At 44.5% G+C, this 14,109-nt stretch overlaps 4 protein-coding genes across 4 annotated transcripts; 1 reads left to right on the plus strand and 3 right to left on the minus strand.

Annotated features, from left to right (window-relative positions):
• Positions 1–497: 497 nt before the first annotated feature.
• Positions 498–2,885, minus strand: EDB82DRAFT_536133 (uncharacterized protein; the record flags this gene model as incomplete). Its single annotated transcript, XM_065609282.1, has 7 exons — positions 2,326–2,885; positions 2,232–2,245; positions 1,925–2,174; positions 1,802–1,870; positions 1,490–1,747; positions 894–1,427; positions 498–831 (listed from the first exon to the last, which is right to left on the minus strand). Exons 1-7 carry the CDS (start codon positions 2,550–2,552, stop codon positions 498–500), a joined length of 1,686 nt encoding a protein of 561 aa, XP_065464769.1. The 5' UTR covers positions 2,553–2,885.
• Positions 2,886–6,000: 3,115 nt separating this feature from the next.
• On the minus strand, positions 6,001–6,714 carry EDB82DRAFT_167420 (uncharacterized protein). Its single transcript, XM_065607103.1, has 3 exons — positions 6,653–6,714; positions 6,368–6,606; positions 6,001–6,310 (listed from the first exon to the last, which is right to left on the minus strand). Coding segments are annotated over exons 1-3 (345 nt in total). The 5' UTR covers positions 6,654–6,714; the 3' UTR covers positions 6,001–6,205.
• Positions 6,715–7,377: 663 nt separating this feature from the next.
• Positions 7,378–8,653, minus strand: EDB82DRAFT_498507 (uncharacterized protein). Its single transcript, XM_025734580.2, has 2 exons — positions 7,676–8,653; positions 7,378–7,623 (listed from the first exon to the last, which is right to left on the minus strand). The coding sequence occupies exons 1-2, from the start codon at positions 8,168–8,170 to the stop codon at positions 7,558–7,560; spliced, it is 561 nt and encodes a 186-aa protein (XP_025585372.1). The 5' UTR covers positions 8,171–8,653; the 3' UTR covers positions 7,378–7,557.
• A 2,704-nt stretch (positions 8,654–11,357) lies between these two features.
• EDB82DRAFT_167435 (uncharacterized protein) lies at positions 11,358–12,373 on the plus strand. Its single transcript, XM_025734581.2, has one exon. It carries the CDS (start codon positions 11,709–11,711, stop codon positions 12,165–12,167), a length of 459 nt encoding a protein of 152 aa, XP_025585373.1. The 5' UTR covers positions 11,358–11,708; the 3' UTR covers positions 12,168–12,373.
• Positions 12,374–14,109: the final 1,736 nt, after the last annotated feature.

Genomic DNA, 14,109 nt, shown 5'->3' on the forward strand with positions numbered 1-14,109 from the left:
TCCGTGAGCCGATAAATGCTATGAACGGGCCGTTACTGATAATGCATAACCGGTAATTAGCTCACTAATATCACCAAAGAGCCTCAGACTAACAAACAATGGCAAGGCCAGGTACCGGGTCCAGGTGTACCGGTTCATGGCGTGACATAGTTCCCGGTGAAAGGTGAAGACTCGAAGCCAAGCTTCTCGTGGCTATCGAACGGTCTGATTCCAATAATACAATTAACCTGCTGAGTCTTTCCTCAAAACAAGACTTGCAAGTCGAATGGTTACCGTATGATCGGAGCTGTCAGGCCATATCTGGATGCTAAAATCAGGAACAAGATTTTGCAACTCCGCGGAGCCATTGTATTGCTCCACATTGATTTAAGCATCTCCGCGCGAACCATATCCCTGGATCTTATGTTACTAAAAATGTAACATCTTAATAAGCATAATCACGGCATATGTTCCTATTCCACTTGACAGTACATATAAATTTAAAAAACAGTGAACAGCTAACTAAGTATATCAGTTTTTGAAGGGGGCGCGTAAGCTGCGAAGTAAGGCGCGAGGTCACCAGCACCCATTTCATCCGTCTCTACCGTGCCATTACCAAGGCAGAGGAACCGGTTCTTGTATCTCCAAGTCATGTCAAAGTTCTCACCTCCGACCTCTTCTAGACCCTTTTGGAAATGAACAACTGATCCAGCATATACGCCGGTGATACGCCCTTGGGAGCGACCATTTTTGTAGAGAGTACGGCACTCTCCGGACCAGACGGTACGCTTCAGAAACTCCTGCGTGTACGCGTTATAGTCCTTCACTGCTTCTTCTTTAACGCAAAGAGTCCTGGAGAGACAATGTCAGTCGCGCCTCAACAGCAGTGATAGAGGATTGTTGATCTTTCTTACTTGATCTGATGACGATTCATGTACTTGATCCACTTGAGGATAAAGTCTGCGGTCCAGGACATTTGTTGTATGACAGAACCATGGGAGATCGCAGCGTTGGGTCCATTTATCATAGCGTAGTTCGGCATATGACTGACCATAGACGCGTAGAAAGCTTCAGGGTCGTCCTTCCATAGTTCCTCAAGAGTGACACTGTTACGGCCTACAAGCTTCCATTGGGGAAGCCATGAGCTGTCAAATCCGGTGGCACACACAATGAGGTCAAACTTCTCTACTCCTTGATCCGTCTCAATTCCGTCTTTTGTTATACGCTTGATGGGATCCCAACAATCTCGGCAGTTGTCTTCTTGCAATGCTTCAAGGTAACCTTCACCTGGTGTGATGCGGCGGCATCCAGGTCGAAATTTGGGAGCCATTCGCTCCTCAAGTTCCGGGTTATCCTTCATGGAAGCATGCATTCTCTCATTGCATAGTCCTTCATAATATGGCTGCGCGGGGTGGTCGAGACACATGACAAAGAAGAAGGCATTGATTCTAAGAGTTAGGTTAGAGAAAATCTTTAGTAACGTGTAAGGGTAAGCAAAAGGGATACTAACGACTTTTCGAGATCCTTTCTGTAATCATAAAGAGCCTGGGGATTTTTGCGCCACAACCGTCTCTGTTCCTCAGTATACTCACGGTTGACACCATCGGGAGCTTTCTCAATCAAGAAGTTGACAGAGATCCATGTGGGTTGGCGCATGTAGTTAACAAGCCTTTCGGCCTTGGGTTGCATGGCAGTCACAAGCTGTATTCCCGAAGCTCCATTGCCAATGACAGCCACCTTTTTACGTGTCCAGTCATAAGCGTTGTCCCTAAGCCCTAGTTAGTGAAGTAATATCACACGTATTTTACTGATCGAGGTATACCATTTTGCGCTGTGCATAAGCTTGCCCTTGAAGTCAAAGAGACCTGGGATATCAGGCCACTTCCACTTGCTAGGTATGATATTTAGCATGCTGATTTCGACGATGTCCCAACACATTGCTTACTTCAAGAACCCTGATGCGTTGATGACAAAATCTGCCTCGTCTTCTTTGATCTCGCCGCCCTGTTCAATTTTGATCTTCCATTTACCTAACTCTTCGTCCCATATCGTTTCCTTTATGGTTGTGTTGAGCTGGACGTACTTGGTCAAATTATACTTTTCAGCTGTGCGCTTAATGTAGTCTTGAATCTCCTCTTGGCCAACATAAAATTTGCTCCAATTTGGGTTTCCCTCAAAGGGAAAGACATACGCGTCTGGATTATGTCAGTGGGTCATGTCTCTGTGATAACTACATAATGAGTGTAACTTACGAGCAGGGAAATCGCTACGAACAAAGGCACGACATTAGCATCCAAGATCATTACCCATCTCTCGAAATGAAAGCTCAACGTGTTGGAAACTCACCAAGCGGCGCCTGGATAAGTGTTTTCGAACCAAGTCCCACCGATATCTGCATTCTTCTCGTAGATAGTCAACTCAACTTCGTCCTCCAACTTCAACTCGTGTTGAACCTTGTGTGCAACAAGTAGACCCGAGAACCCAGCGCCGATGCAGACCACCCGCATCTTTCGCGTACGAGTGAAAGCGGGCTGCTCGAGAAGAGGGTCACCGGTGATTGGGAAACGTGACATGATGGTGATGTCGTCTTTCGTGCTTTTGTGCTCTTGTCTCAGACAAAATAAAGACAAAAGGATAAGAAAAGGCAGAAACCGACTAAGTTTTATCTGATCAGTTTATGTACGAGTCCAAATTAACACATCCTGGTTGTTCTCGACCGAGTACCCAGTCCGGAGGTCGCACGACATGAGTCCACCTTGCAATTGGAAAGAATCCACCAAGAAACGTCTCTGGTCAAATGCGCGAGAGATGTATGGATACCTCGTTGGATTTGAACAAGTTCTCGGGTATGTGTGTTCCACAGGTACCTTGGAGATTGGAACGTTCTGATTTCGGACAGGTCTGGTCGATCTTTATGGTGATTTGACATTTGTCAAGCTATTACTTGTATTGCCAAACAGAACGATTTTGCAGTTCATCTCTCATGACTCCGAGCACTGTTACATTAAGTCGACCTCCTTGACAAGACCCATAGCTAATGTGACGGTTGATGCATCTCGCCTGTCTCCCAGTCGCATTAATCTTCACACGGGGAACAAGACTACGCTTCCGCTGTAACGCCCTCAACTTATCCAGCCATTGAAAATCTGCTTGTAGTTCTCCATAGTTGTTGGTCGCTTTGAAACAGGACGATCCATATGTTTCCCCGCCTTTAGTCAACTTCTGGGTTGCAATCCGACATAAACCCTGTGCCAAGAATCATTGCCGCAAAATAGACCGAAATATGCTCCATCCTATTCGTAGAATTTCGGTTGTTATTTGACGACGAATTGAAAACCGAAGGGCACAGCATATTTTGGCGCTCATGGGTAAGATGCGCCTCATCGGTGCATGGTAGCATTGCATAAATACTGGGACATGAGTTGTTGCCAAACGATTGCCTATATCGGCAGAGACCATGTTGTAATCTAATGGTGCGCAAATCCTCGTCTATCAACACGTATGAGAGACCCAGTAAGTAATCGATTACGTCGTTCAGTGCAACTATTTACTTTGAAGACTAGGAGCCCAATCACACACCCATACCATGATATGCAGGCATTTCCTTCATGGAAAACCTTCTGTGTCAAACCCTAATTAATGGGATTTTTGTTATAGCCATCAGGCTCCATAAGGCGCATGAAGCATCGCACTTTACTCAGCCTCTTTCAGATGAGCTCCTAAACAAGCAGAAGGATGATGTCACGACTCCACCACAAGAGTTGCCGAAAAGCTGGACGTAGAGGTTGGCACGATTGTGGGGTACCAAACCCGTTACGAGAAAGCCGTCACAAGACCTGTCTTGTTTTCATGACAGAGGGAATTCTGTTCCGAGAACTGCAAAGAGACCCAATGTTGACAGATTGTACAGGTATCCCCCTCATACGGAAGATATAAAATAGGTAACATTGTTAGGGATGCATCCTAATTGACGAAGCCGACGAGAAGACGATGAAGATGGACATTCTCTTACCTATATTGAAGGAGTTACTTACTAAGCGCCCTGATGTCAAAATTTGTTTTTCTCGAACGCGGAAGGAAGTTCGAATACTCACAACTCTTGCCATAGGTGGCCGTCATACCCGCGACGATATATTTTGACAAATTTTGTGACTACCTTTGTACCACCAACATTTTCGAAGCTTTTCCGTCCCTGTGCCTCTTACGAGGTTTTCATAGAGGCATCTTTTCGTCACATCATTCAGCAGCGTCAGCCCATCCATAACGGGCATATTCTTATCTTCATGACCCGTGAAAAGGAAATTGAGAGTATGTTTCTTACTTTGCGTAAACATCAACGTAGCCATCAGGTCTTTTCTATGTATGCATCTCTTCCTAAGACTCGATATAATACTGCTACCTACGGTTTTAATTAGCCTACTATTATTGTCGGCACTAATATTTATAAAATGAGCGTAATAATCCCGGGTATTCTATACATTATTAGTAAATAAATAGAAGATATATCTAATTACTACTGCTAATATTACCTGAGAGATTGTGGCCTTTGATTTGAATTAGGGTATAACTAATGTCTTTTAATGTCGTTTCTACTGGCCACTCATATTTCGAAAGACTCTGCTTATTAGCGGATAGGCCAAGCTATTCGCATAGATAACAGTGAAGTTTATCATCTCTATATGAAAGATTTACACGATAAGTATATACTTGCATATATTCCTCTATAGCTGCACTATCACTCACTAGCCGAGGTTATTCTATGACCTAAAGGGCTTGAGTATAAGAACATCACCTACTTTAATTTCTTAGACCTTCTATAACCTGGTAACTACCTGCGTGCTATTGATGATCTTGAGAACCTGTGAGTAAAACCTTGACACCTATTAAATGCCATGGTGAGATAGCTCTCGATGTTAACATTGGAATAGCGAATTGGTGGATAAAAGTCTTAAAGTCACTGCTTATGGCTGCAAGGCTATTATCCTACTACCTATCTCTCTAGAGTAATATAGGGCCCTCTATATGGCCTATACCCTTGGATGCCTTAACTATATGGTCACTATTGTAGCCATAATAAGCAGGATAAATAATATCCTTGCTAGGCCTATTACTACTAGATATATAGCCAACGATATACATTATACCTTCCGGGATAGAGAGTCCGATATTATTACACGCCTTAACACTATACATTATTTTATTCAAATAGACCAGGATATATCGACTGACAAGCAATAGCTCAAAGTATAGTATAACAAGTATTCCATCGACTATCGCGCAGCAACCGAAGCTCTCGGGATACATCGCCGCATTAAGGATATTGTTTAGAGGCAGTTCCTAAATAGTCAGAGCATTCTATATAATGATATTAACAACTTGCTTAACAGCGAGCCCTTATGAAAAACACTTATAGCTAGGTTTTTCACTAGAGCTGAAAACCATATTAAGGAAGACTACTATAAGGTACTACGCTGTAATAAGGGCTTCCTGATTAACCCAGACTCATCCCTTGTCGGCATGGGTTATACCTGGGTTATAAGTCTCAAATTTCACTGGGGGGGTATCCGGTACATGTCAAGTGTTTACAGCCTATGCTTCATTCTAGTCCAAGTATACAATAAGCTTGATCCAGGACAGTAACGCTATGTGATGATCGTCCCATGTGCTATGGAAAAGCAAAAGCAATCCAACCTGACACACTTAAGACCTTGTATATAATGTTGGATATCGATGGCGACTCACCGAAAGTCTAAAACAAATATGAGTTTAACAGTAATACCCGAAAAGTGCAACAGTAGTCGGCATCAAAGCCACATGGCTAAATATGAGCAAACGAATATTGTTGAGATATTAAACCTTAGACCAAGGCTTTATTTTCCAACGATATGATAATTTGTATTATTATATTCTATAGATTACTGTTGTTTACATTTTACGGATTTCTTTCCATAGTTGCACACCCTACCCTCACAGGTCCTGAGGTGATGCATATATACGATCGCAGCAAAGATGAACGGGAGGTTTGTTTCTTTTGGCAATAAAATCATACGTTTGGGAAGTCTATCTTGATTCATTAAATGCTTAATAACATGACTTTTACAACTTGGAGTTGCTCTCCTCACGGCCAACGAGGTTAGGGTGACCATCGTTCATTGGTCGGGTAACAGCGTAGAATGCAACACCTTCGGTCTTGGTTGAGAACTAGAAGAATATGATTAACTGATGATCAAGTGTTAAGAAGGTTGAAATGACTAACCTGAGCTTTGGATCCAACGTGGAAGAAGGCCCAATCTCCGGCAACAAGATGATGGGTCTTGCCAGTAGCCTCATCCTACACGAGCTGTTAGAAACATGGACTATCTATTATAGGGAACAATTTATAACTTACGGTGATGTCGATTTGGCCCTTGAGAACATATTTGGTCTCCTCATAGTCGTACTCGCCGTATCGTGTAGGACCTGGGACGACCCGGTAGAAGCCGGTTGTCAAGTAAGGAGTAGAGTGTGAGCTCTGTGACTTGACAGAGTGGAAGTCGGCAATGATTGCGCACTCTCCCTCAGGGATAGGGATGTGCTCGTGGCCAGCGCCCTTGATAATGGTGAGAGGAACGATCTTGTTGTTAGACACTAGATATGTTAGTTAAATGCATTAGAGTGTCACCATCTAACTTACTCTTGAGAATTGTGAATGAGAATTGGAGAGAAAACAAAATCGGTGAAGGGAATCGTGCCAATGGCTGTTTTTATACCAGAATGAGTACACGGAGCATTCTCGGTATAGATAGTGTTATCAGATCCCCGGATTCGGGGTACGGCTCCGGGTCCGTAGCTCCGTGCGGCTTGAGCTTATTCAGCTTCCACTAACTGGAAAAAGGTTTAGTGTTGTCGCTTCAATGTGGACCGAGACATAACATGATCGGAGCGCCACGGTCCTTGACCGGATTATTTCATATTGCCCATAGTAAAATTCAAGAGGTTGGGATCATCGCACAGATTGTTGATTATTATCGGGCGGTCAATTATCCTTTGACCAACCATGCCTTTAGTACTACTTTCTTCCACGTGTCTTGATACCTGCAGGGTATCCAGACCTCTCACATTACTCAAAGTATCTTGAGATTTCTGTGACGTCGTCAATTTCAACTGCTGCAAAATGTACCAGGTTGGCCTTTGAGCTTCACACTCCAAGAATGATAAACGGCCTAAGAAGTATGGTTGAAGTAGCATAAAACGTCGTTTCTCCAACAACCTAATTGCGTGACAGCATTCGAACCTCGGCCAACCATGAATATATATATCTACGAGTCTGTCGATATTGTCTGTATTGTGATAACTTGCCGACTGAGCTGTAATGACAGAAAAGATGATCGGCTAGCTATAAGGTACAGGGCTACAGACACGCATGGAACCCACGTTCGAAGATACTTTTCGCAGTGACGTGATTAGAATATGAATTACTCTAAGCAAGAATTTCTCGACTTTTCTAGTTGTATACATTGCCACCCCTCCTCCTATCTAATCTCATCTCTTTCCATCACAATCTGAGGACTTCCGTTCCTCGCAACAACCACCCATCACTTAAACACAAGTGAGATCAGCGGTTTCTTGGTCAAAGGTGCATCGGTCGCTGTGGGTGAAAGAAAGCTGTGTACATTTGTTAGCTACCATCTCGGCATTTGGCTCTGTTGGAACTTACGTTGATGAAGCCACCATCACCCTCGGTGAAAAACTGGTTGGGGGCAGCAATGTACATGCACTCGTAGTCAGTGTTGAGAATGCCGAGGCTGAACTCGACAGAGGACTGGCCGTCGATGTTGGCAGGGTCGGCGACCGAGAAGCCCTGGTTGTAGCAAGCGGCAGCTTGGAAACGCTCAGGGTCGGGGTTGTTGGCCATCATGGCGTCGGTAGTCTGCTTAGTGAAAGCTTCACGACCAGCATCGAAGTTGGAGATGTCACCGATGAAAGACGCGGCGGCCTGGACAGCCTCGTTGACGATGGCGGTGACTGCTGCGGTACCAGCCGCAGTCAGAATAGCCACAGTGACGGGCTCACGCTTGCTCAGGAGATGATCAGAACCCTCTCGGCGTTGGAGGGTGGTGGTCTTGAGACCACTCTCGGTAGGGAGGGCAGCGCCATTAACAATGGCAGAGCATCCAGCGATGGCAGCGACGAAGGTGGTGAAAGAAGGCATTTTGTAGAATGGAATGGTTAAAATAAAAAGTCACAGACTTTGATTGGTTAAACTTGTAGTGTTGAAGTGAAGAGTTGGTATAAAAGATAAGATGAATTGAGCTGATGAGGAAAAGAGAAATGAAGATGAGGAGGACTTCGCCATTTATACACTTTTTCCATGTCGTATTTTCTGTTTTTACTGATGGCATCGTTGTTTCCGTATCTGGTACAGTTCTGCCTGTCCATCGGCTCGTCCGAAGATGTGAGACGGGCTGTAGACAATTTTCCCCTGTTCAACCTTGCTTGTGATAGATTTAAAGTTCTCTCAATACAGCTTGGCAGGAGTGAGGTTTTGGAAATCGACAATAAATGCCGGTATGGTACTGAACCTGAGCTATCGCAGGTCCCAAACATGATATCAGCAGGGCTATTGAGGGTCATTGGCTGGGTAGTGGGTACCACAAAAGCTAGACCTCCAAGCTAGGGTACAAAAATAAATAACCTAAACAGTTTGATCTAAACAGTATAAGCTGACCTACTAATTTCCGTCTCTTATGCTCCTGACGGCCAGTTTCTCTGATGCCCTGACGATTGGTAATAGGTTGCTAGGATCTGTCGGCAACGCCCGGTCTTGTCAGTAATTCTCGCCAATGGTAAATCGTAGATGCTGCTTATGCCCCGCTACCGTCTCCTTGTCTGGTGTTTCCGTTGAAACGTGATTTGTTATCCGGGGTCCAACTGAAACTAGGGTTCGAACTCTAAATGACATTTAGATCAGATGAATGGACTGAATACAGACGTTGCTCGCTTGTTCTGGCATGATGCGCATGAGTCAGTTCTATGCGTCCAGACTCTCCTCCCACGAACTGTGATCCAATTGCGGAAAGGGGTCAAACGCAAGTCTGATCCCCTTTTAGACATTTAAGCTTATACTGACTGAACGATATGCTTTTATCCCAGGAGATACATTGTTCAGGGACTCATTCAGCCCAAGTGGGTTAGCCCCTGTATAACCCAACCAGCCAATCCGAGACTACTGTCGAGTTAACAAAATAGAGTTCCGGATACTAACAAGAGAGGTTTCAACCAATAGAAGTCTGAAGCCAAGACCGGGACAGCTTCATTCCGGCATTAACCAACTTCCCTATCCGTTCAAGGAGACGCACAAGGCATGAAGATAGGTTCATCGGGTTGTACGAATTGCCCGAATAGCTATCTTGCTGGCTTAGTGCATCCATTGAAGCTGGAAGGCGTCTGGTTCGTACGTAAGAAAACATTCTTGAATTGCCTATTGTAGGGTAGTCTTTTAGAACCAAAGTTCCTTAGGTAGATAATATCAGTATTATTTTAAACCAGATGAAAGTTGGTTCCAATAAGTAAATAGTCATGCTAGCTCATATCATATCGACGTACATAGCCTCACTCTTCCATCTTGTTGACATAAAAGTAACATAAGCAATCAGTTCAATGTCACTCATTTAGATACGTCACATTTATCTACAGCTCATAATATGTTGAAGCTTTTATGTGGTAAAATTGTATATGATGATTGATTACAGGGTAACAGATGTAAGCCACAAAGGACCTACAATGCTGACGCTCTTCATAACTTTGCATCAATAAACTGACATGGGTCTTCTTTGTCTAATATCGTTTCACTACCTTATTACCTGATTTTGAGTTCGTCTTGTCATAAAACATTAAGGTACGATTCGTGAAGTGGCCGACGCTTTCTAAAACAGTCCAAAACAGACGCCTAGTCCGCTTTTTATTTGCCGAGCAACTTGGAAACTTTACTGTCTTTCATTCGCCCGTCACATGAGAAGACTGGTCTGTATAGAGTGGTAGTGGGAATGGACCGTAGCCTCTGCCACAACTTATATTTAGTAGCAATTTGGACGTGTTTTGAGTAGTGGGTGATATGGTTTTGATGAACGTACTTTAATTCTACTGCGTTTTATTTCTTTTTGCTCTGTCGCTAGACTGTCTGCGCAGATTTCATAGATCAGTATTTCAAATCTGCTCGTCACAGCGATCCAGTGAACTCCGAGAAATCACTTTCTAATACAGTGAGCTAACTTGTAAAAGTCCAGAACCAAAGTGGAATAACTAAATGTTTCTGTCTGCTGGGGAGGCCTCTTTTGAACCCACAATGTATAGGCTAGATATCAGCCGCGCTACGGCAAGTACATCAGAATCAGTGTCTCCCTTTATAGGATCTCATAGTGTGTGTTATGTATGGTATCAGCGAAAAGAAGGGATTTGAATCCTAGCAAAGTCTCGCCAATTGCTGTCACTGGCCTGTCACGACGACTTCGCCAAAACCTGTTTGTGATATCCAACTCTGTAAATTTAAAAGAACGTGAGGTCCCGGTGTATTCCTTGTCTCGACAGAGTTGAGCATTTGGAGGCTTGACATCATAGATTGAGTGTCTGCAAACAGTGTAAATTTGAGTTTTCAAATAGGAGTCGTTGATTATGAAGATGCCCCCTTTGCCTGCCACAACTTATAGCTCATCCCTATCAAATTTTATTCCATCATCTTAAAACTTAACATGCGCTACATCTTTACTATTGTGACTGTACTGGTCGTATTCTGTTTCTCGATCGCTGGCAACGGACTAATCCCGTCAGACTCGGCGGAAAAGGCCACTGACTACTGCAATGTCTTGGTAGAAGATGGTTAAGCCCATCCCAGCGACAATTGAAAGCAATAGTTGAGATGTAGCTCGATGCTACGAATGAGCGTCTACTCTCGCCTCCGGTTCCATTACCTTTGTGGCGAACAAGGACATCGACTGGAAGGAGACTGGTGGCAGAAACACGCAGCAGTTTCAGGAAAATTTTGAACAAGTTGTCAACAGTATCGGAAATGGGGCGGCACTGGTGCTACGGTGAGTGGCCCAATGTCTGTCTATAATCACAATGGCAATCAGGCAGGAGTCATTGTAGGTGTGAACGGTTGCCCATCCATTAATCCCGCTTGTATCACGCTTTGTTAGAGCTTGTGTGTATTCGTACTAGCTCGAATTGTGGCAGGTAGAGATAGCGGATAAACCCCCAGGCTGACATGATCCGAGTGAACACAACAAGCCGTTCTCGGATAAATGAAAACCTTGTTCATATGTGACATGGGGAAGCGGCCTAATGGCTATTACGTAGAGACGCGTCCAAGGCTGAGTACGAATCAACTCAACGTCTCTCTGGATCCATCATCGGTCACGAAGTCTTAAATGTTAGTTCGGATTGATGATCGTGCCCATGGATTGACCAAAAGTCTCAATTCCCCGCATTCTATCTTCCTGGGAATTCGAACCAAAACATGATTGCCTTTCTTGGCACAATGAGGGGAGACCAATCACGATGATTCGGTGTTCGTTTGGTGATAGGCTCAAAGGAGTCATGCTGACGCATAAGCTGACGGCAAATCTGACATTGCTGACATTGTGCAACAGCTATAAGAAGCTCCTTCGTTGGCTTGATCTTGTTATACTCTATATCTGTTATTACATGGTACTCGCGTTTTAGTTTTTCCAATAGATCCGACAGTCAGCAAAATGGCCATCACTGATAAAATCCATCCTATCTACAGTCTCTGGTTTCTCTGGGTAGACCCTGCCCTGACCTTGATAGGAATGTGGGTAAACTTCCTTGACCACAAGCTCGCTATGCAAGCATTCTTCGTCGATTACCCACTTGACACACACTTTTCGCCTTATCTGTACCAGATCGGCGGCATGGGCACGTCGTATCTGATCCTCATGTGCACATTGTTGCGGTATACCCACGATGTCAATATCTGGAAGATGTTTGAGGGTTGCCTTTTGCCAGCTGATTTCACCATGCTCACGGCCATTTACCTCGGTATGAAGATGGAAGGAAACCTTGCGCTTTCAAGTTGGAGATGGGAAGATTGGTTCAGTGTTGTGGTTACGGGTATTTGCACAGTTCTGCGCCTTGGCTTCATCCTTGGCGTCGGGATTAAGGAAACTAGGGGCAGAGCCAAGAAGGCTTAGTGAAGTGGCCAAGATGAAAAGATCCGGTAGGGCTGATGAGGCTCAAGATGAGATGCGGCAGTGGCTTGCGGGATCTCTAAGGCGAGGAGTTCAGCTTGAGGCTCTGTTCTATTTCGACACGACACAGTTCTTGACTGCTATGAAGGTTGACAATATTCATTACGTCTTTAGCAAATTTGCAGATCCCGTTCTGAGTTTATGTCCCCACAATTGTACGAGATTTTCATGTCAAGAAACGACGAACTGATCAGTCAATGCTCAATGGAAAGCAGATATTTTCTGTCTTGTTAGCAGTGGGCCCATCAGCCAGCTCTTATTACTACCCAAAGCAGTATAAGCTCCAGCTCGCGTGCCCTAAAAGAAGGCCAGGGATGTCAACATCGGTTCCGAATCTAGCCGTAGATTCATTGCATGACTAACTTAGTTTCACTTTTATACCAAAGCATGGCACGACCGGTCTACTCATTACCTACAATTTACATCCCACAGAATGGGCAGTCATTAAGTCTCTGCCTGATAATCCTTGCTGGGACTAAAAATTGGGGGTTTCTTGGTTGTTTCCGGGGATGAAATCGGCCCTTTACCCAGAATCGCGGGGGTCAGAGTGGTCCCGTGATATACTCGTTCTCCGGAAAATAACATGTTAACGGGGCAGATGAAGTTGTACTCAGGCCCGTATCCTTCCGTGATAGACGCGATTGTGGAGTTTTGGACGCAGTCATCTGCCTTTTCTTAATATCGGGCCGATGTTCAAAACATTTGGCCAACCATTGACATATCCAATTGAGAGAAAAGTGGTGATGAGCATATCCCCACGAAAACTCGTTCATGGGGGATGTTAAGGTTGATTTGTGGGTTTGTGGTGCAATCGGATCCATCTCTCCCTACTTTTTCGGACACGCGATCATCAACCGCAGAGCGTGTTTGCAACGCGTTCCATTCTACCACAACAGCTTACTGTCAATGAACAGCAGTTCTATTTTCCTTCCTTCCTAAACTAGTAAAATAGATTGATAACTTCTACGAAAACGTGTGTCAAATTCCATCGGAGGACTCAATAATCACTTGTACAAAAACTCAGCCATACGGTAGTCCCATCTTTAATTCATATCATCCTTCAAAGATTTTCAGCCAAGAGATGCGGCTGAATCATGACGATAAGCCAGGGGTTTAGTGGTCGCGTCAAGTGGGCGCGAGTCTAGTCTGCCACGAGCTTACGACTTGGCACGGGAATAATGGTAAATTATTGAGACCAAGCAAAAAATGCATAATGGTTTACATCTCACCATGTGTGCAGGAGCAGTCATGCCACCCAGAGTACGTGAATTTGATCAGAGCTTGGACTCCTCACAACTCATGCATTAAGCAGCTCATCGTAAACTGGATATCTCAACAGTGGAGAGGCAATATTCAACAGACGACCACCAGGGCGACGGTCAACCGGCTTTCTCACAATGAACCTGGTAACCTGGCGGATAAACGGCTTTTCTGGTGACGTAAAGGCTTACACTTAGAAGCTTTCTAGAAGAGGAACAAAGTAAACCCGTCTCTAGTGCCTGTAGATCTTTGACGGGAATTGTGAGAGTGGATGTCCAGAAATGAGTGAAAGACCATTTGATTGGTTTCTTCCGCCGGTCCGAGAAGACAGTAGAAAATCCTTCCTTGTAATCGAATGGTCCGATGGCAATCAACGGTCGCCTTTCGAGTCAGCTAACTTGGAAAAGCATGCTACGGCCGTTGCATTCTTCTTAGACCGTTACAACGCTCGTTGATCGCGCAAATGATGCCCAACCAAATGACAAAATGAAGCTCCACCCAAATCGGTTCAGACGGCATCTCTCGATGGAGCCTTGCCGGCCAGTCTCTCGGTGCTACCGTCACCACAATCCATCAAAGTTATGGAGTTTGCATTTGCGGTGCCCCATGGCGAAACAAAGCCTGC

The sequence above is a fragment of the Fusarium venenatum genome (genome assembly GCF_020744135.1).
Source record: "Fusarium venenatum strain MPI-CAGE-CH-0201 chromosome Unknown EDB82scaffold_2, whole genome shotgun sequence".
Lineage (NCBI taxonomy): Eukaryota > Fungi > Ascomycota > Sordariomycetes > Hypocreales > Nectriaceae > Fusarium > Fusarium venenatum.

Excerpts from the sequence above, each read along its gene's own strand:
- EDB82DRAFT_167420 (XM_065607103.1), bottom strand. Across the intron at positions 6,311-6,367 it reads AGGGCCAAATCGACATCACC|GATGAGGCTACTGGCAAGAC; the intron begins GTAAGTTATAAA and ends CAGCTCGTGTAG.
- EDB82DRAFT_498507 (XM_025734580.2), bottom strand. The coding sequence starts at position 8,170 with ATGCCTTCTTTCACCACCTTCGTCGCTGCCATCGCTGGATGCTCTGCC. Across the intron at positions 7,624-7,675 it reads GTGATGGTGGCTTCATCAAC|CTTTCTTTCACCCACAGCGA; the intron begins GTAAGTTCCAAC and ends AAATGTACACAG.
- EDB82DRAFT_167435 (XM_025734581.2), top strand. The coding sequence starts at position 11,709 with ATGGCCATCACTGATAAAATCCATCCTATCTACAGTCTCTGGTTTCTC.